Here is a 20200-nt window from a genome sequence, read left to right on the forward strand (position 1 = left end):
TTTTTTTTTTTTAACTCATTCTCAGCTTCAGAGTCTGGTCCAGGAACAGTTAACTCTCCAGCATCTGACGTTGTCAAGGAGACCGATGAGAGGCTGCCCCAGGTTCCCCTTCAGGAGCATGTCTTTTCAGAGTGCTCCAGAGAGAGGATCCTTGGACTACTAGCAGCCATGCTGCCACCAGCCAAACCAGTAAGTGAAACCAAAGACCAGTTTTTAGGGTTGAGAGTCTATGTAACGCTATCAAAATCGGTCTACATTTTGGGAAATACGCTTATTTGTTTTCTTGCCGAGAGTTAGGTGACAGGATTGATACTTCTCTCGTATCTGTGCATTAAATATGAAGTTATAGCCAGCAGCAAGTTAGTATAAGTGTAGTAAGTATGGGAAACGGCTAGTTTGGATCTGTCCAAAGGTAGGGTTGGGTATTGTTTGGGTTTGTTTCGGTACTTTTAAAACGGTGCCGGTGCCTAAACGGTGCCTAAACGGTGCCTGAACCGATACTTTTTAAGAAAGTAAAAAAAAAAAAAAAAAAAAAGAAGGGTACTACCCAACAGTCGGCGACATTTAAGAACAACTTGTTTATTACTACGGCCATATGGCCAGAATAAATTATTTATTAGTAATGTAATAACTATAACTTACAATAAACAATAACTTATTTCACCAGTAAATTGCTGTTGAATGACAAAAACAACCACCAGGTGGGAAAAGTGTATTTTACAACAACTTTGAATGCACCGCGAAGCTGTAGGTTACCAGTTTCAGTGAACGCACCGTCTGTGTTTTTCCCATATGTCAATGGTTTTTCCAACGTCGGCAGCTGCTGTGCTGCAGAGCACACTGTTGCGTCCCGGTGTTGAAATCCAGTCACACTTTACACTCTTTAAAGTTAGCTGTCAGCACTTTAACCGTGATTAATCCAGCTGCTAGCTAAAGGTAGGCTAACATTACCTGCTGTCGAGTTTAGTGTAAAGTCAGGCACCGAAATAAGGCACCAACATTTTTTTTCTTATTCGTTCTCGTTACTACTGTTTACATCGGAACCGGTGCCCTATTGGCGCCGAGTTTCGGTACCCAACCCTATCCAAAGGTGACAAAATCTGCCAACCAGCACCTCTAAAGCTCACTAACTCACACATTATCAAGTCAAGTTTGTTTACACCAAACAAAACTGTTTTACGGGGAGTTAAGTGCCGGACAACTTCTTGGGCAGGTACAGTGACTTCCTGGAGTCTTGTCAACACCTTGAGGTTGCCAGGCAACCAGCGAGACTCCAGGACGTTACTGTTCCTAGTCAAGAAATAGTCCCACACATAACTCTGATAAAACCACAATGTGTCATTTTTAAACATTATTTTTTGTACAGATTTTCGGCACAAACGAACAAGAGATGATGTATTTATTAGTGAGCTTTAGAGGTGCACATTTTGTTTCCTTTGGGCAGAGCCAGACAAGTTGTTTCTAGTCTTTAAGCTAAGCTTTTTTTTTTTTTTTTATATGTGTTGATTTTTATTTAAAAGTTACTGTCTCCAAACAAGTACAAATCAAAAAACAGAGTGACTGAAAGAGGATGGGATAATGGACAACAACTTAGAGTTTAGGCAAGAGTGCAGAAAAAAAAACGGGCCAAAAGGAAAAAATAAATTACATTTTGTATATATACACATGATTAAATAAGATATACATTAAATAATAATGCAGAACACATATAGGCTGTTCATCTACTTTATCCCATTACATCTGACCACCTCATATTTCATGTTCTAAGAAGCCAGTTATCCCCCTTTAAAGGAACACGCTGACTTATTAGGAATTTAGCTTATTCACCGTAACCCTACAGTGGCCGAGACGGTTCAACACAAATACAAAAGCCACACCACAAACACAAAAGCTAAAACACAAATACAAAAGCTACAACACAAACGCAAAAGCCACAACACAAAACGCAAAAGCCACAACACAAACGAAAAAGCTACAACACAAACGCAAAAGCCACAACACAAACGCAAAAGCTACAACACAAACGCAAAAGCTACAACACAAACGCAAAAGCCACAACACAAACGCAAAAGCCACAACACAAAACGCAAAAGCCACAACACAAACGAAAAAGCTACAACACAAACGCAAAAGCCACAACACAAACGCAAAAGCCACAACACAAACGCAAAAGCTACAACACAAACGCAAAAGCCACAACACAAACGCAAAAGCTACAACACAAACGCAAAAGCCACAACACAAACGCAAAAGCCACAACATAAATACATAAGCTGGAAGCAGATGTGGTTGACAAACGGAGCCGGAGGAGGAAAGTTCTTGTTTGTTTGAGAAGTAAGTAAAACATGGTTCCTTGCTCATTATGATTTCTGTCCCAATGTGTTTGTCACAAATAAGCAGCATTGTTCAATATCTTCTTTTATTTTAATATGTAATCTGCTATTTAGGCTACGAAGCTACAGCTATAACGTTATCTAAATGGCGCCCAGCGTCTTTTACCCGCGAGTCCTACATTTAAAGTCTATAGTTTGTCACGTTTAGTGAAGCTGTTTAAATCACACAAATATTATATCCCACTGTTACGTGCTTGTAACTTGTTAACCGTTATCTATCTGGTTAGCGATCAGATCCCAGTGGCAAATTCCCTCGATACTGTTGGTTTGGAAAGTGTGTGTGTGTGTGTGTGTGGTTATGTTTACTGTAAACAGATGTTTAAAGTGAATGCTAATTGTTTTACCTTCAATATGCTGCCTATTATAGTGTTAGGGGCGTTATATGTCATACATACACACATACATGGGTTGGTCTGAATGAAATAAACCCAGAAATTTAAAAATGACCTTGCTTCGTGCTTACTAATAAAAATAAATTCAGACTATGGACTCCTGTGTTTACACTGTATTTAAAGCCATGTAAAAGGGTTTGTTCATAGACTGTATATTACCATTTGTACAGTCTGTGGTTTTGTTGCATGTCCTTAGTCTTACCCCTACAAATAGGCACACACACACACTTTCCTTTGTAGCCTATATGGAGAGTACATACATGAAAATACAAAGATATTGAACAACATTGCTTATTTGTGACACTCACATAGCAAAAGTACGATAATCCTAATTAGCAAAGAACCATATTTCAATTACTTCTCAAACATGCAAGAAATTTCCTCCTGCTCATACGCTGACTTCTGTTGTCACTCACTTTTGTTGTCCCTTATGTATTTGTGTTGTAGCTTTTGCATTTGTGTTGTGGCTTTTGCATTTGTGTTGTGGCTTTTGCGTTTGTGTTGTGGCTTTTGCGTTTGTGTTGAACCGTCTCGGCCACCGTAGTAACCCCCAGAGTTAGACAAGTCGATACATACCCTTCTCATCTCCGTGCGTGCTGTAACGCTGTCTGACGGCTCCAGCGGCATCAGGCCAGCACAGAACATGCAGGTGAATGGTTCCAGCAATCCTACTGCTGAATACTGCCGAATAAGTGACAAAATAACGCCAACATAACGTATTTACATGTTATGATTTATAGAGTCACATCATGTACAAAAAAAAAAATGACATGAGACACAGCCGTCTTCTAACTGTAAACAAACTGGGAACTATATTCTCAGGCGGAAGAATATAGTACGTGGGCGGAGTGATATGCTCGCAGCAAGCCTGTCTGAGAATATAGTTCCCGGTCTCATGTTAGGTTATTTTTTGTACACGCTGTGACTCTACAAATCACAACATGTAAATAGGAACAGGCTAGTTGGAACCAGTTACCTGCAGGATCTGTGCTAGGCTAAGCTAATGCTGGAACCGTCAGACAGCATTACAGCACGCACGGAGATGAGAAGGGTATGTACCAACTTGTCTTACTCTGGGGGTTACGGTGAAAAAGCTAAATTCCCAATAAGTCGGCGTGTTCCTTAAAACATGACTGAGGCTCTGACACGGAAGATTACTGGGAGAGAAGGTGACTTCCACAAGCATGTATAAGGCTTAAGCATGGAATGACTACAAAATAAAAACCTCAGTAGACTAAACATTTCATTAAAACTTGTGTGTGACAAATATATGTCAAAATCTAAGCTTTGTCTAGCTGCTTTGTCTAGGAAGTGATTAGCAAACTCTGAGTAGCAAACTCAGATTTATAAGTATATTTTCAAAAATCACGCATTGGAAATGTACATACAATTTTTTTTAATCGGTTTAGAATCGAATCGTGGGCCTCTGAATCGGAATCGAATCGTGAGGTGCCAAGAGATTCCCACCCCTAACATTTACCTTGTCTTTCTTGTGTCCTCAGGGTAGCACCCTGTCTCTGCCCAGTCTGAACTCCATCCTGCCCAAGCTTTTCAGGGCAGTCATTTCCAATGCTGGCTCTCTCAACGAGACCTTCCACCTCACCCTTGGACTACTGGGTCAGCTGCTGCTCCGAATCCCTCCGATGGAGGCTGACGCTGCCGTCACAGAGGCCCTGGCTGACAAATATGACTTCCTGGCACAAGCAGAGGCAACCACTTCAGACACCCAGGGCTGGAAGACCACCCAGCTGCTTTTCAGCCTGGGGGCCGTCTGTTTGGACAGGTAAAAGAATAAAAACCTGATGACACCAGGGAAATGTATTGTAGTTCATAAATCAATTTTCTTGATGACACACCTGCAGATATTAAAGGTCCCATGGCATGAAAATGTCACTTTATGAGGTTTTATAACAATAATATGAGTTCCCCCAGCCTGCCTAATGCTAGAAATGGTGATAGGTGTAAACCGAGCCCTGGGAATCCTGCTCTGCCTTTGAGAAAATGAAAGCTCAGATGGGCCGATCTGGAATCTGGAGGTCATAAGGAGCAAGGTTACCTCCCCTTTCTCTGCTTTGCCCGCCCAGAGAATTTGGCCCACCCATGAGAGAGAGAGACATCATGGCTTTCAAACGAGCTAAGTGGCAGTTGGTCAAGGCCACACCCCCACTCTCCACCTTATATAAAAGAGACTTCAGATACAGTATTAGGGGACAACTAAGGTCTATATAAAAGAGACTTCAGATACAGTATAAGAGGACCACTAAGGTCTATATAAAAGAGACTTCAGATACAGTATTAGGGGACCACTAAGGTCTATATAAAAGAGACTTCAGATACAGTATTAGGGGACCACTAAGGCCTATATAAAGAGACTTCAGATACAGTATTAGGGCACCACAAAGGTCTATATAAAAGCATCCAAAGAGCACCATGTCATGGGACCTTTTAATATTAAAAACAACTCTGCACTTGTTAGCACCGACATGGATTTTAGACGATCCAGAACAGCCATGTGAGATATTTTCCTACCCTGATAAAAGCAAATGTAAAAATGACTTACATGTTAAATTGCACAAAAAAGTTAGCAATCTGATCTCAGGCTGCATGTGTATTCATGGCATTCAAATTCCATTTTCAATAATCTATATAATATTTAATAATACAAAAATGTTCTGCAAACCGGCCCTTTGATTAAGTTACACCTGTGTGAGTTAAAAACCTGCTTTCTTTTTTTTGTATCCAGTGTTTGTTTAGTTTTGATCGTTACACATATGAGCTCCACCAAAATCTAATAAATAATATACTAACAGGTGTAGAACTGAGATACTGATGGTATCTCTTAATCCCACAGTTGAGATCTTATTTGCCAGAAAGCTAATAGATGTTTGCATTGGTGTTTGTGCTGTTGATAACTGATAAGGAAATATTTGCTTTTATAGTTATATTAATATTTCCCCTGTTTTCTTCTGTTTTGCAGTCGTATTGGTCTGGATTGGGCGTGCACAGTGGCAGATATTTTACACAGTCTGAATGCTTGTCCCGAGTGGAACACAGTCATTGCTGCCTTCACTGACCATTGTATTCAGCAGCTGCCACAAACTCTCAAACGCACCAACCTCTTCACCCTGCTGGTGCTGGTGGGCTTCCCTGAGGTAGGTAGAACACATACCACAGCATAGGTTAGTAGTGCAGTGTGTTCCCTAACTTTCTAAGCTCAGTTGTGACTCCTCTTCTGTGTATATCAGGTGCTGTGTGTGGGTACCCAGACGGTGTTTATTGACAACGCCAACGAACAGCACAACATGATCTTACTCAAACACTTCACAGAGAAGAACCATGCTGCAGTGGTGGACGTTAAGACACGCAAGAGGAAAACAGGTTAGTGCAGTTGTAGCACACTCTAATAACTTTTCCGCTGTGTAGAATTAGACATGGAATTAACCCTCTGTGTGCTTTTTCTTCTTTCTAGTGAAGGACTACCAACTCATCCAGTCTCAGGATTCCACTGCAGCCTGTCACCCAGGGCGGTCAGAGGGCCAGGACTCCCCAAAGACCCTGCTCAGCCGCTACCTGATCAATTTCACCACTATCATCAGCCATCTACTGCAGACCATCCAGGACAATGGCTCTCCTGATGCTGTGGAGGCCTCCTGGGTTCTGTCCTTGGCTCTTAAAGGCCTCTACAACACACTGAAGGTGACTCCCATGACCTAGGAATCCGTAAAACTCCAGAATCTGAATTTTGGTTCTAGGCTAGAAACAAGTGGCTTAGATCAGAAGAATTATTCCAGAGGTGGTTTTGTCATTCTGTTGTGTCCTCTTGTGTAGAAACATGGAGTAGAGCAAGCTCTGGAGGACATCCAGCAGTCAGGACTGACCCAGCTGCTGGTGAGGAAGTGCAGCAAAGGGACAGGCTTCAGCAAACTGTGGTTGCTGCGGGATCTAGAGATTCTCTCCATCATGCTCTACTCCTCTAAGAGGGAGATCCACTCCATGGCCCAGGACCCAGAGCGCGACCAAAGAGAGCAGGACAAGGAGCAGGACTCTGACCACTCCAGCTGCTGTGCTGACGAAGCTGACGTCAACAAGCCCGACCCCTTAGAGGGACTCGATGAAGAGACAAAGATTTGCTTCCAGGTGATGAGGGATACTACTAAAAACACATTGAGTAAAATGAATATGATTGTATGATGTATGATGTAGTAATCTAAAATGCCTGTTTTTCTCCTATGCAGATCACCCACGATGCCTTAAACGCCCCTCTGCCCATCCTGCGAGCCATGTACGAGTTGCAGATGAAGAGAACTGACTCCTTCTTCCTGGAGGTGCAGAAGAGGTCAGCCTCAACCTATAGAGAATCTCTTTTTAAATGACTTTTTTTTTTTTTTTTTTTTTTTTGACTTTATACGATCCATCGCAGTAAAGGTCATATTTTGTATTACTGCCTCTCTGTTGTGTGTTGTGCCTTTGTGTTATTTTCAGATTTGATGGGGAAGAGATAAAAACAGATGAGACAATCCGTACGCTGGCTCAGAAGTGGCAACCTACCAAGCGGCCGCGCTCTGAGGAGAGGAACACCAAGGCCGTGGACACTGATATGATTGTGGTTTCATGCGTGGTGAGTTGTTTAAAAATGGGCCCTGATATAGCATATTTTATTATGAATTGCCAACAACATGACACAGAGGTTTTGAGATGTCAAGTTTTGTCATATGTCAATATTCTGATATATCCCCACTCCCCACAGTCTAAACCCAGTCACTGTGATAAAGCCACAGAGGAGATCAACGTAGTGGCCCAGAAGCTCATCACAAATTCTGAGAGCGACTTACAGCTCAGCTACGCGAAACAGAGACGCACCAAAAGTTCAGCTCTCTTGCACAAGGAACTGGATGTGCGGAGCAATCGGGCAGTTCGTCAATACCTGGTGAAGGTCAACCAGGCCATCGCCACGCTTTACGCCCGCCACGTGCTGGCCTCGCTGCTGGCCGACTGGCCCGCAGAGGCGGCGCTGAGCGAGGAGGCCCTAGAACTGAGCGGTGCCTCACACATGGCCTACATCCTGGACATGTTAATGCAGCTGGAGGAGAGGCCGCTCTGGGAGAAGGTGGGCGGGGGAAGTCAATGTGGAGTTTGTGTTGTGTGTGTGTGTGTGTGTGTATAGGGAGCATATCATTATGATGCATTATAAGTTTTTTGTGGATTAATGTGATTGTCCTACTCTGTTAATGATCAGATTCTTCAGAGGGTGCTGAAGGGTTGCAGCCAGAGTATGCTGTGCAGTCTCTCTCTCACTGCTTGCCAGTTCATGGAGGAGCCGGGTATGGCTGTGCAGATCAGAGAGTCCAAACACCCATATGACAACAACACCAACTTTGAGGTGGGTGAATTGTATCTTCTGTTACAGTCATAACTGTATTCAAGAAGTTTATTACTGTATTTCCTCATTGGTCATGCCATCTTCTCGGTTTCAACCTTTTCGCTTGTTATGAAATGTATTTCGTTTAAAGAAGACTTTGCAATAAAGATGGCTATTAGTACAGATCCTTATTTGAAACAGGGCTTTTTTGAATTCAGTTTGAAGACTCTAGTCTGTTTTTTTTTTTTTTTTTTCTTTTTTTAAGGACAAGGTGCACATCCCAGGGGCCATCTACCTGTCAGTAAAGTTTGACTCCCGCTGCTACACAGAGGAAGGCTGTGATGAGCTCACCATGTCCAGCAGCAGTGATTTCCTCCAGGATGTCCACAACTTCAGTGGCTCCCCTCAGAGATGGCCCGATTTTGAGATTCCAGGTGAGCAATATTTAAAAGAAGTTGTTTTCTGTGTGTTTCTGTGTGTTCACATTACAAATAGTTGACTATTGTGTTTAAATCCCGTTTATCAACATGTGTGTGGGTTTCCCCTCAGGTGATACCCTGTACTACAGATTTATGTCAGACATGAGCAACACAGAGTGGGGCTACAAGTTCACGGTTACAGGAGGCCACAGAGGACGTTTCCAGACAGGTACTTCTCATTAAAACAGATACACGCTCGGTTTCATTTGGTTAGAGAGCAACTCTGGAATCTACCAACATGCATCTTCAGGTTGGTCAGGTCGTCACCCTCTCTGCACTTTTGCTCTTATCAGGTTTTGAGATACTGAAGCAAATGTTAGCAGACGACCAAGTGCTCAGTCACCTGCCACTGGCTGACATCTGGGAGTGGCAGGTGGGCGTGGCCTGTCGCCAGACTGGGAACCAGCGACTCAAAGCCATTCACTTGTTGCTCCGCCTCCTGCAGTGTCAGTCTCAGACGTAAGAGGATACATTTCTATCTCTTTTCTTCTGAATCTCTTCTCTTCAATGCTTCTCACAGTTTTTCTGTCCTCAGTGGAAAGTTATAAAAACTGTAGGCTTATATTGTCATGGTTAGAAGCACCCAGTGCACATGTTTTTACCTCTGCAGGTCGTTTTTCCAAGAGGCGCAGGACTCCACACAGGGTTTGCATAAAAGCCTTGATAAATCCCTCATGTCCTGGTAGGAAAACCAGGACATGGGTGGAAATGAGGTGAAGGATGTGGTTAGGAATTTGCATGTGTGCAGACTGACTTGGCTACCATCTGTTCACAATGACATCACACAACTGTATTTCCACTCTGTACACATTTTTTTCTTTAAACGATGTCCGTAATGTTACTTTACACAAATACGTGGGACTCTCCTGGATAACGTAACAACCCTTTAGATACATTTAATGTCCCCCAGCTTTAATAATTTAAACTTCTGAGAAATCATGTTTTGTGTGTCATTTTGGAAGGAGGAATGGGTCTCAATACTAATATACCCATTAGCCTGGGTCGCCGTTGACATAGAGAAGAGCAGATCAGAGCGCTTTGTTGAGAACAAAACACGTTGCAATAGTTGCGTAATTTACCCGCAATTTAAAAGGGACTTAATTTCAGCAGCCAATTTTTTGTTTTTGTGCACACAAGCTTGTACCTTTTTTGAAGGATCTGATATTTTCTAACGCAGTTCTTTATCTTTTACATTCATGATTTAACGGGGACAGTTCCATGCCGATCAAAGCTGTAGAAGTGCTCCAACTGTGAGTCACGTAACATCCTCCTACTGTATGGGGGAAAATCAATGGGACTTCCTGAAACAGTCCTAAATGTCTCTTCCCACTTTGCAACTCTATATGCAACTTACATAAGTGTGATGTGGGAACTTGAAGCCTTCAGGTCACATACAATGAGAACCTTTTAGTAAAGTAGTAGGCATCTTGTGTCCAGTGGTGACATGTGCCTGTGCCTTTTCAGTGATGGAAAGGGAATTGAACCGTTTTAAGGAAAGACTGTATCAGACACAAATTATTATTCCAAGCATCTTAAAACGTTTTTTGGGGGGGGGGTCTTTATAATTGGCATCATTGACCAGGACACACACAGCCTAACCAACCAGGACACAGCAATAGAAGACTACAGGGAGCATCTCTGAGCACTGTATATGTGTTTTATGGTACTTCGCCATACAGATAGATATAGAATTGATTCATTCATTAGAAACATTACAGATTTATCAGCATTAATAATCCTTAAACACTCGTTTCTTTTTTTATTTTCTTTTTGGGATCTATTCACAATGAAAAGTCTGTGGCCACATCTTTTTAACGGTCACGTTTTGCTCTGCTTATGACTGTTAGAGGGTACAAGGTAAATGCGGTGATAAAAGTCTCTTTTCTAGCCACAGCTTTGCTGCTTTTTTCCTTCTTCTCAGAATGTAACTCTTTATTGTCCTGTTGTGCCTGGGTACATGTTTTTGTTCATCTATTGATTTTTGTCCCCTGAACTCCAGAGCCTGTGAGCTGACGCTGCTGCGACCTCTGTGGCAGCTCTTTATGACTATGGAAAACAGCCTAAGCCAGGATCCCACCAGCATCACGGTGCTGCTGCCTCTTCACCGAGCCCTCACTGAACTCTTCTTCATCGCAGAGGCCCGTGCCATTGTGAGTGACGCACACACACACACAGACACACACACAAACACTCGTATGCAGGCCACATCTCCTGTTGTATAGGTGTTGTTAAAGCTGGAGGTGTGGCTAAGTGACATTTTAGGTATTTGTTTAGTTGTTTTGGCTGTTTTTGCTGTGATGACAGCATTATTGACTTTGAGGTTGAATATAGAATAGACTGAATAAGGCTGATTTGTAAAGAAACCATTTTTTAGTCTCTCTTCCTTAAATACTTCCTTTCATTGTTGTTTTGGCTTAATAACATATTCACTTTGAGGCAATTTGAATGAAATGATGTGAGTAAAATTAAGTCAACATTTTATTCTTTACCTCTGTCTTTCCCCCCTTCCCTCTATCTATATCTGTCTCTCTGTGAGATGAGCATGTTTGTCCTCCCACCCACCTGTTCTGTGCTGGGCTTGCGGCCAAAGCCCGGCCCTGCCATCTGCCAGACAGCACAGTGCCACAGCGGCTCCCTGCACACTGTTTGGGAGAGGCAGAGACGCTATCCATTTTGTGATGCGTATGGGCTCTCTCTCTCTCTCTTTCTCTCTTTCTCTCTCTATCTCTCCCTCAATTGTCTTGAATAATTGATTAGGAGAATTCTCAAGGATTATGAGCATGCCGTCAGCCAGGAGTTTCCCATCTGTAGATGCGATTGAACCAGACAGTCCCAGAAAAGCACTACCTTTCCTGTCCCCTTCTGGGTAGGTCAGTGAGGTCTGAGGCTGCTGCTTGATCTGACAATAAAATCACATCAGTTGACTTGTCATTCAGGATGGATTCTGTGCTCCCATCTGCACCGACTGAACGTTGTGTGAGTTGCTTAAGCATGTGTGGACAAACACCAGGGGGCAGTAGCAGTACGCAGCAGTACTTTTGCCTGGGATGCCCTTCATGGACACGTCAGTGTTCTGTTTGCAATGATAGACCCGTGTTGGTGTGCGGCACGTCCGAGCGCCTCCATCCAGCAGAGTGTCATCGCAGAGCAAGACCCGTCTTTCATCAACGCAACACAAATGTGTGTGTGCAGCAGTGGTTCGCCACCTCCAGCTCATGGAGACACATTGATGGAATTGTTTGCAATGAGGGAGTGTTTTGCACAAGGGCACACACACACGGGTTGTTTCAAAACAGATAGAGGTGGACCCATTCACCTCCCCCATCTGAGTTTTGTCAGCAAATACATTTTGATTAGGTGTGCAACCAACTATTATTTTATTACTATTATTGTCGAATAATGTAATTGTTTTCTTGATTAGTTGTTTGGTCTATAAAATGTCAGAAAATGGTGAAAAATGTTGTCCCAAAGCCCAAGATGACGTCCTCAAAGGTCTTGTTTTGTCCACAACTCAAAGATGTTCAGTTTACGGTCATGAAGAAGTGAAGAAACTAGAAAGGATTCACATTTAAGAACCTGGAATCAGAGAAAAAAAATTGTCACCATAAAAAATGACTCAAACCGATTATCAAAATAGTTAGCAATTAATTTAATAGTTGACAACCAATCAATTGATCAATTATTTTTTGCAGCTCTACTTACTGTATGTCTGCTTAACAAAACCACACACCTGTTCTCTTGTGGCAGCTGTCACAGTCAGTCGTGGTTGGTGTTGCGCTTGGTTCAGGATGTTCAACGTATTACAAGAATTTTCTGTCAGTTGAACCTGAATAAAGTAAACAACTCGGCTTTGCACCATGTAGATTGGATTCAACTGGATTGACTGGACTTCTTTACATCTGCATTTGTTAACAAAGGATTTTATAAAGAGGCAGGACTAATAAGGTGAGGCTAATAAAGAGGGGGAAATTCACTGTTTAATATCCATTCTGAAATGGACAAAAATATTGGAAAACCTTCATCAGCTGTAAGGATCAGTGCTCTACCTACAACCAAGTGCACCTGTCTGTCATCACCCCCCTAACAATTAAGGATTGGTGTTAGTTAAGTTAGGGTTGGTGGCCCTCATGTCGCGTTGACATATGAGCTTAACTGCAGTGATGACGAGTTCAAAAGCTCCGTAATGACTACTGTCAAATCATGGGAAGCTAATGAGTGGACTGGACACATTATGTAATCCTCTGTGTCCATATTAGGATCTGAGCCTCAAACCAGCTTATTTTAAAGTTTTAGTGGCCTGTGCTGTTCCAGCATCAGTCTTCCTTCTTTGTACGCACACAGAGTTCACAGACAGGTCCGCTGAGATTCAATGAACTCTCTTTACCCCAGGAAGTGAAATTTATATTAAGGAATCAAAAACGGCGTGTCATGCACTACTGCCTGTACAAATCGTTCTAGGATGTTCCCAAGCATAAACATTCGGGGTGCTGCGAGATGGATGGTGGACCAGGGCTCTGGACTGTGTCTCCAGCTCTGTAAAAGCTCCATTTGGCCAGTCTCAGCCCATTTAGCCGCTACGAGTCTTATCTGCGTTCCCCAACTCTTTGTGCTTATGTAACCTGAGGTATATTTCTCCCGTAGGGCTTTAGTGGAAGCGCTCTTCAGTTTGTTTATAATTTTGATTGACTGTTCCAACATTCCGCTGTTCAATTTGATGCCGAGATGGAGATGAAAAGTGGTCAGGGAACCAGGCCTCATTTATAACTTACTTCAACCCTTATGTAACCTCTAGTCTTTGGAAGTTCCTTTTTATTTATGACTGTCCGGCCTGCAAGATTATCTGTATTTCTTTGTGAGCTGCATTTGGAAACATGGCAGAAGACGCCCTTGTTACAGCCTTTGATGTGTTTTCCAGGCACAGGGCATCCTCCAGGAGTACTTGTTAGCCATGACCACTGACGAGCAGCTCCTCAATCACACTGCAATGGTAAGACTTAAACCTTTATTATTTTATTTTTATTTATTTTTTTGCATTGAACCACTGATGACCTCTGCCTTTCTAAATTCAAAGTCATGCTTTCAGCCAGGCTCTCTCAGGGCATCTTTGATTGTTTCGGTTTTGAATTGCTGCCTGACAAGAATGATAGTAGCTCAAAGAGGTTGTCCACTCACCCAGAAGTGTTCTAATATCATGCAACTCTCCTTCTTAAACACGCAGTCCCGTTAGTTGAACGTTGGTCTTTAGTGGCTGTGAGTCAGCTCGCGGCTAGAGCCTCTTTTGCCAGTGAATCACCAAGCCGTTGACACCCAGCAGATCCCTCTGCACCTCCCTCCCCCTGTTTTGAATATGTGTGGGCCACACTCAGGACTAATGTATTTGGTAATTACAGTCCATTATAACTTGTGGCACAGCGAGCCACAGCGTTGCCTTTAATGTGGACCCTGCTTTACACAGCGGAGGAGCCTGAGGGCAGTTAAGAGGAGCACAGGATGCGGGGTGGTGAACAAACATTGTGGGCGGTTCTGTTGAGCAGTTACCTAATACCTGTCAGGTTGAAAACACAAGCATAGATGACTTGGCAGTAGTCATAACTATTATGATAACAGTGATGCAAAGTCCAAAAGTAAAATGGCCGAGGTTCACTTTCAAAGGGCTGGAAAAGAGCCACCCACAACAAAACAATTTCAATCATTGGGGACTCCATTTTCTTCGAGTTCTCTTTTCAAGTTAGTGGCCTGTTGTTTTTGGGGAGTTTTTTTATATAACCACAACACAAATTGCAGTGTTCCGAGGATCATGTTCACTCCACTACTCTGTGGCTTTGATCTATCCTGTTATATACCCAATTAAAAATGAAAAACAGTGTAACATACCTGTGTTTTTGGATATGACATTTGCAAAGGAATTGCCTACCAAACAATCTAAATCAGCATGTACTGCTGTGTGGAGGCATTACCTGGTGTTGTATGGGACTTCTCCGCTCCAAGGAAATACCTAGGTGAAGGGTATTTTTCAAGAAAAACTTTAAAATGATTGAACAGCCACAAGAGTGAATGTGCAGAGGGGAGCATAATCATTTAGTCTCAAACCTAAAAAATAAATACATTTGGTATCTTCTGCAGGAAATTTTGATAGGAAATAACAAAATATTTTACGTGAGACTCGGAAGCAGCTGCTGCAACTGAGTTAACAGGTATATCATGTAGTATTCATTAAGTTAAAGCTGCACTAATCATGATTTTAATATGAACAATGGATAATATGACATTTTGTGTAGGGTGTCACTTGTAGTTACAAAAGAGAATTTTCGCCTGACTCTACAGCGCTTTCTGAGTATCTTTCAGGTCATTGTTTTGTTTTAAAGCCCACAGCTATACTGTTTTGGTTCACTCTCACCAACCTCACCACTCTCACCAACCTCACCACTCTCACCAACCTCACCACTCTCACCAACCTCACCAACCTCACCAAATTCATTTCCAGCCACAGCCGGCAGCTCTTTTCAGCAAACAAGCTCTGATAAAACCACTGTAAGCTGTCTGTGTCTGTATCACAGCTTGTTCTGCTGCCCCCAAGTAACCCAAAACTATATATATATGCTGCTTAAACTTCATGTCCCAACTTTACAAAAACTCTTTTTCACCCTGTAAACTGTGTAGGTTTGAATAACTTAATGTAACCAGCGTATTTTATTGGTACAGTGGCTGTATTTCATACATTACCACCATGCGCCTGCACATGGTGCATTGTGGGCCCCCCTCATTACGCACCCGCATCTTCCAAAAAGCAGACACACCCCCAGGTGGGTGAGGTGTATTTGTATTGTATTATTACTATTATCAGTCCCGCCAGAAAAACGCGATTATGCGATCGCATAATTCGATGCATAATCAGCCAAAGTCCGCATATTTATGTGGGGGCCGCATTTTTTCAAATACGCCATACTTTTGCTGCATAAATTGCCGATTTCCACGCAAAATATGCGGGGCTTGCATGATTTCATAATCCCCGCATTTTTGTTGCAAAAAAGACACATACTATATCTTAGCAGAAAGTTGAAAAATGTTGCGTTTACTTCACACAAGAGCAGCCATTTTCCCCTGTTGCCATGGGAACGTTATGAAGTGACGTAATTACGTGACGTGAACATCATCGAAAAGCAGGGTGTTGGGGGAATCACTTTTTTTTTTCTCTTTTTCATCAAACCACAGTTTTTGCAAGTTCCCGCAATTTCAGCGCATAAAATTTCATAAATATAAGAAAACGTGCCGCATAATCAAGGATTTTTTTCCCGCAACAATCACAAAAAAACTCCGCATTTTTCTGGTAGGCCTTTTTTTAATGTCATGTTACGCCCCACTCTCCTGGTCTCTGTCACCCACAGTATCTTTTTTTTTTAGTTCTGTTACTATTGCGAGAAGCGGTAGCTTTTTCCGTATGGCTCCTGTAATGTTTTGTAAAGGGTCTGCTAGTTATTTGTCTGTAGGCCTACTGATCTGTTGTGGCAGCAAAGTTTGGGCCAGAACCCGATGACATTGAAAACATATTGTGAATCTTGCATAAGGGTCATAATGCAAACTGGTGCAACAGCCTGTTGAAATGAAAACGCAACTATATCAAACCCTGATTTCCATTCCAGCAACATTGTTGACAGTATTTTTTATTATTTCCCTTATCGTTTTTTAATGATTACTGGCTACAGGACTGCTCTGGGGACTCCACAGGCAATTTTGTTGCAATCTGACCTTAGGTTTTTCAAGTATAAATGTTCCCAGACCAAAAGAGATTTTGACCTGATAGTGGCACTGTTCACAAAATGGGAGACCCCAAAACCAAGAAATTCTCTCCTCTGGAGAACCATATCCGATTTAATGACCCTCTGGTCAGTAGTTGTCATACTCCGGACCAAGACAGCCCACTTACTGATAAAGTACCATCAACCTGCAGGGAGCAGTTCAATCTGTTAAGCACTTTTGTTTATTAAATAAGGATACCTTAACTGCACAGAAGTCCTTGATTCATCCGTGTAGTCACCCTAAATTTGCATGTGTATCATCACTCAACATGCAGTGCACAGGTGAAAAACAAGTTTTTTGGGGGGTTTTTTTATGTCTCGTTTTAATATGAATTCACAATTCATTGTTCTCGGTTTTCTCTCCCTGCACTGATTCAACTGTATTTCATTCACATACATTTTTCATTGTGTAGGCTCTGAAGAACATCGCTGCCATCAGCCTGGCTATCAATTACCCCAATAAATCTACCAAGCTACTCAACATGTCCCCTTGAGAGATGGACGGAGTGAAAAAAGGAGGAGGAACAACCTGAAGGGGGGACGCATTCTGACTCAGCTGGTTCACTGTGAACAAGGAACGGGGAGGCGAGGGAGAAAGTCCTTCCTGACCATCCAGTGCTTTCCTTCTCAAGGACCCCCTCCCCTCCAATAACTCTCTGCAGTACTCTGCACAGGAGCTGTGGAGGGCTACTCAAAGAGCACCTTTCACACATACTCACAATCCTTTTTGCCTTAGGTGAATCCAGTATATCAGCATGTGCATTCACTGGAACAGGAAAGAAAATTGCGGGGTCTCTCTCTTTATTTTTATTTTTTATTACTTGGAGATGCCGTGCTAAAGGACATGAAGTGTGCCAAATTCATGACCTTCAATGGGAAGTATATTCCTTTTTGTTTCCTGCCTTTGCTCTTTCTAAACAGCGGCCACTGTGGGTTACGTAGTTGATCATGGTGAAAACAGGTCACCTCGGTGACTTGCACGTCTCAGCGGACATGTAGAGCCTCCTAAAAATACTGTCCAGGACAGTGGAGGCTCATTAGTCACCACGGGGAGAAAGTACTGACCTACTAGCTCATTCCACTCCTTCCTTTTCCTTTCCTTCTTTCATTTTATCTACACGTCTTCTTCCTACCCATCTTCTCTCCTCCTTCCTTCCCTATAATCATTCTTTCCTTTTCAGACAACAGATGTAGATGATTTTAGGGCTCCCGTTGAATGGAAGGATCAGTCTATCTTCGCAGACATCCAAAACATATATATGAGTAAGTGTAACGTGCCCTAAGACCCACTTTAGGGGCTGAACAGGATTAAGATGATACTCAAATAGCCATAGTCTTTGCATAGGATGAAAGACATTGCAGCTGAGGGAAAACTGTGATAATATACTATTGCAATGCATTCCTCCATGTTATTCTATCAATATGTTGAAGAATTTCCACTCCATTACTAGTGAATGAATGAAAGACCATTATGATGTCAAATGAGGTTTGTGAAAATGAATAACGGCAACGACAACAAATTCATGGAGAAAACCCCAAATCTTCAAAGGCCTTCAGTTTTATCCATGGATTTATTTATTCATTATTTTTATTTTATCTAATTTATAATTAAGTTTAACACTTCATGACAGTCCTGATTTATTTTTCACAGAAAGAAAGACCAGCTGAATCATAAATTATAGTGTATCGCACTATCATGTCCCGCACACCTTGTGTATCGTAGTGAACGTGACAATACTGGTGCCGTTCCACAAATCGCCATAACCGAGCAAACACTGCTGATCCCCACCGATACACCGACGGACTGCTTTCGCTCACATCACAAAATTTAAGAATCGAAGATGACACTGATAAAGGCGACCGTGCCATTGACACGTTATCCCACTTATTCACTAGTAACACATCTCACATTTTGTAAGCTGAAAATCTTTAATACTGAATTACCTCATCTTTTGTAATTACACAGATAATCGGTGTGGCGCTTCCTTAAATGTTTTTAATGTGACTTTCATTCACATTACACTATAACCCCACATTTTATTAAAGCCGAGATCCACCTGTAGCCACTTCCACAGAGATCAGTCATGTACGTTCATGGTAAAGAAGGCATCAAGTTTTGTATGTTGACAAATCCATTGGGCGGGTGTTTTCCAATCATTATTGTATTCATTTCAGATGAAGAGATTCTTTTAGTTGCACAAAGTCGTGGTGGTTTATACCAAAGAAACCAATCATTGTGAGCCATGAAACGTGTCTGGAAGAGCTCCCGGTAGAGTTCCTTCTCTGTCACATATCGGATAGCCTACCGGGGTGAGAAGCTGGAGCAGAGGAAACCTTTAAACTTTGTTCAGTTATTATTATTATTATTATTTTTACTTTAATTTTTTTGAACTGGTCCCTACAGGGACCGTAGAACAGCTCAGTGGTTTTGTTTACACAAACATCAGCTGCAGCGAGGAGAGTGGAAGAGATACATGGCCTCCATTTGGCTTCTACGACGCCTCACTTATCTACCACGTGCCTATGGTTAAAAATGAAGCAATCATAATTTAACTCATGTTAGCCGAATAGTTATTAATTATATTTTAAAAGAGAAATATATTGTTTAATTTGACGTTTTTTTTGTAACTTTTTACTTTTAATGTTGGTTTCTTTTTTGCGAGGATGCTTGATATGAGGCTGACTAATTTGAATGTACATTTCTGTGAATATTAATTGCACAGGAAAAAGACTTTGATATCAACCCCTTACAAATATAAACTTTATTGGGCACTAACAGACGGACACTTTGATTCTGATTTTGTATGCATGGCACATTGAAGGTGAAAAAAAAAAAATGTAGGGTTAAAAAAAACCGAAACCACTTAATGCTTGGGTTGAAATGTAATCCATTTCTATTAAAAATAGAAATGACTTAAATACAACTACTGCTGTCTTCTCTTCTATGTGTAGGCTCTACAGAGAAATTCTGTGCATCAACAAATAATGTATCGATCCCTCAGTCGGCATTGATTAGAGCCCACACACTCCCTGCCAGCAGATACTGTACTCTGTGATCCAACGTCAATAGTTCTCTTTCACGGCGCTGCTTAGAGCCCTTTTACCTCTAAGAAAACCTCACTTACACTTTATCACAGACATCCACACATATTCAGCCAAATAGCTCTATTCAGCAATCTTAAAAATTCAATTTTGTCCAAGCAGAATGTTGGTATGCCTTCTGTTTATTCAGTCTCTTCTTGCACATTGGTTTTACCTCAGCTAGCCTACTGCTCTGCCTCCTCTATCTCTCCCCCTGCCTGGAATCTGGAGTCTCAGGGACAGTGCTGATGATGGGAGTGATGATCGCTGGGGTGATAATGACATCAAATGGAGGAAATATTCAATAAGGCTGCAGATGATTCAGTGCCCCCTCTGCGCCACCAAAGCCCCCACGCCGGAGTGAGTCAGCTCTCCTGCCTGCCCTCCTCCTGCCCGTCTCCCCTCTGCTCTGTCTCTGCTTCTTTTCCTCCAAGGATCCGGTGCTCCCATTTACCCAAGGTGAAAAGGAGCCGCCATGAAGGTAGAGAGAAACCCAAAAAGCTTACAGTGACTGTAATGTTCTGATATGGAGATGCCTTGCTAGAGCTGGGTGATACTTTGTTGAGATGAGGTGTTTTGGCAATTGACAATTGGGAGTTTATGGATGGACTTGTGGGGTAAACCAAAGAGAAGACAGTTCCAATAATCAATACGTGACAAGTGACAAAACCATATATATATATATATATATATATATATA

General features: G+C 42.1%; 1 protein-coding gene across 2 annotated transcripts in view; it reads left to right on the forward strand.

The window, feature by feature from the left end:
- Positions 1 to 19343, forward strand: part of zzef1 (zinc finger, ZZ-type with EF hand domain 1) — a 42672-nt gene extending 23329 nt beyond the window's left edge. Inside the window, exons 39-54 of one of the 2 annotated variants that reach the window (XM_028595924.1) lie at positions 26 to 189; positions 4288 to 4568; positions 5763 to 5937; positions 6031 to 6163; positions 6255 to 6481; positions 6614 to 6922; positions 7021 to 7121; positions 7268 to 7403; positions 7533 to 7892; positions 8022 to 8165; positions 8410 to 8578; positions 8694 to 8792; positions 8917 to 9082; positions 10623 to 10773; positions 13539 to 13610; positions 16833 to 19343. In XM_028595924.1, coding sequence (XP_028451725.1) covers positions 26 to 189; positions 4288 to 4568; positions 5763 to 5937; positions 6031 to 6163; positions 6255 to 6481; positions 6614 to 6922; positions 7021 to 7121; positions 7268 to 7403; positions 7533 to 7892; positions 8022 to 8165; positions 8410 to 8578; positions 8694 to 8792; positions 8917 to 9082; positions 10623 to 10773; positions 13539 to 13610; positions 16833 to 16913 — 2768 coding nt within the window. In that variant the 3' untranslated portion in view covers positions 16914 to 19343. The remainder of the gene's footprint in view (positions 1 to 25; positions 190 to 4287; positions 4569 to 5762; positions 5938 to 6030; positions 6164 to 6254; positions 6482 to 6613; positions 6923 to 7020; positions 7122 to 7267; positions 7404 to 7532; positions 7893 to 8021; positions 8166 to 8409; positions 8579 to 8693; positions 8793 to 8916; positions 9083 to 10622; positions 10774 to 13538; positions 13611 to 16832) is intronic. The other variant, XM_028595925.1, reaches the window with a different exon arrangement.
- The last annotated feature ends 857 nt before the right edge of the window (positions 19344 to 20200 follow it).

Source organism: Perca flavescens, chromosome 13 (assembly GCF_004354835.1).
Source record: "Perca flavescens isolate YP-PL-M2 chromosome 13, PFLA_1.0, whole genome shotgun sequence".
Classification (NCBI taxonomy): domain Eukaryota; kingdom Metazoa; phylum Chordata; class Actinopteri; order Perciformes; family Percidae; genus Perca; species Perca flavescens.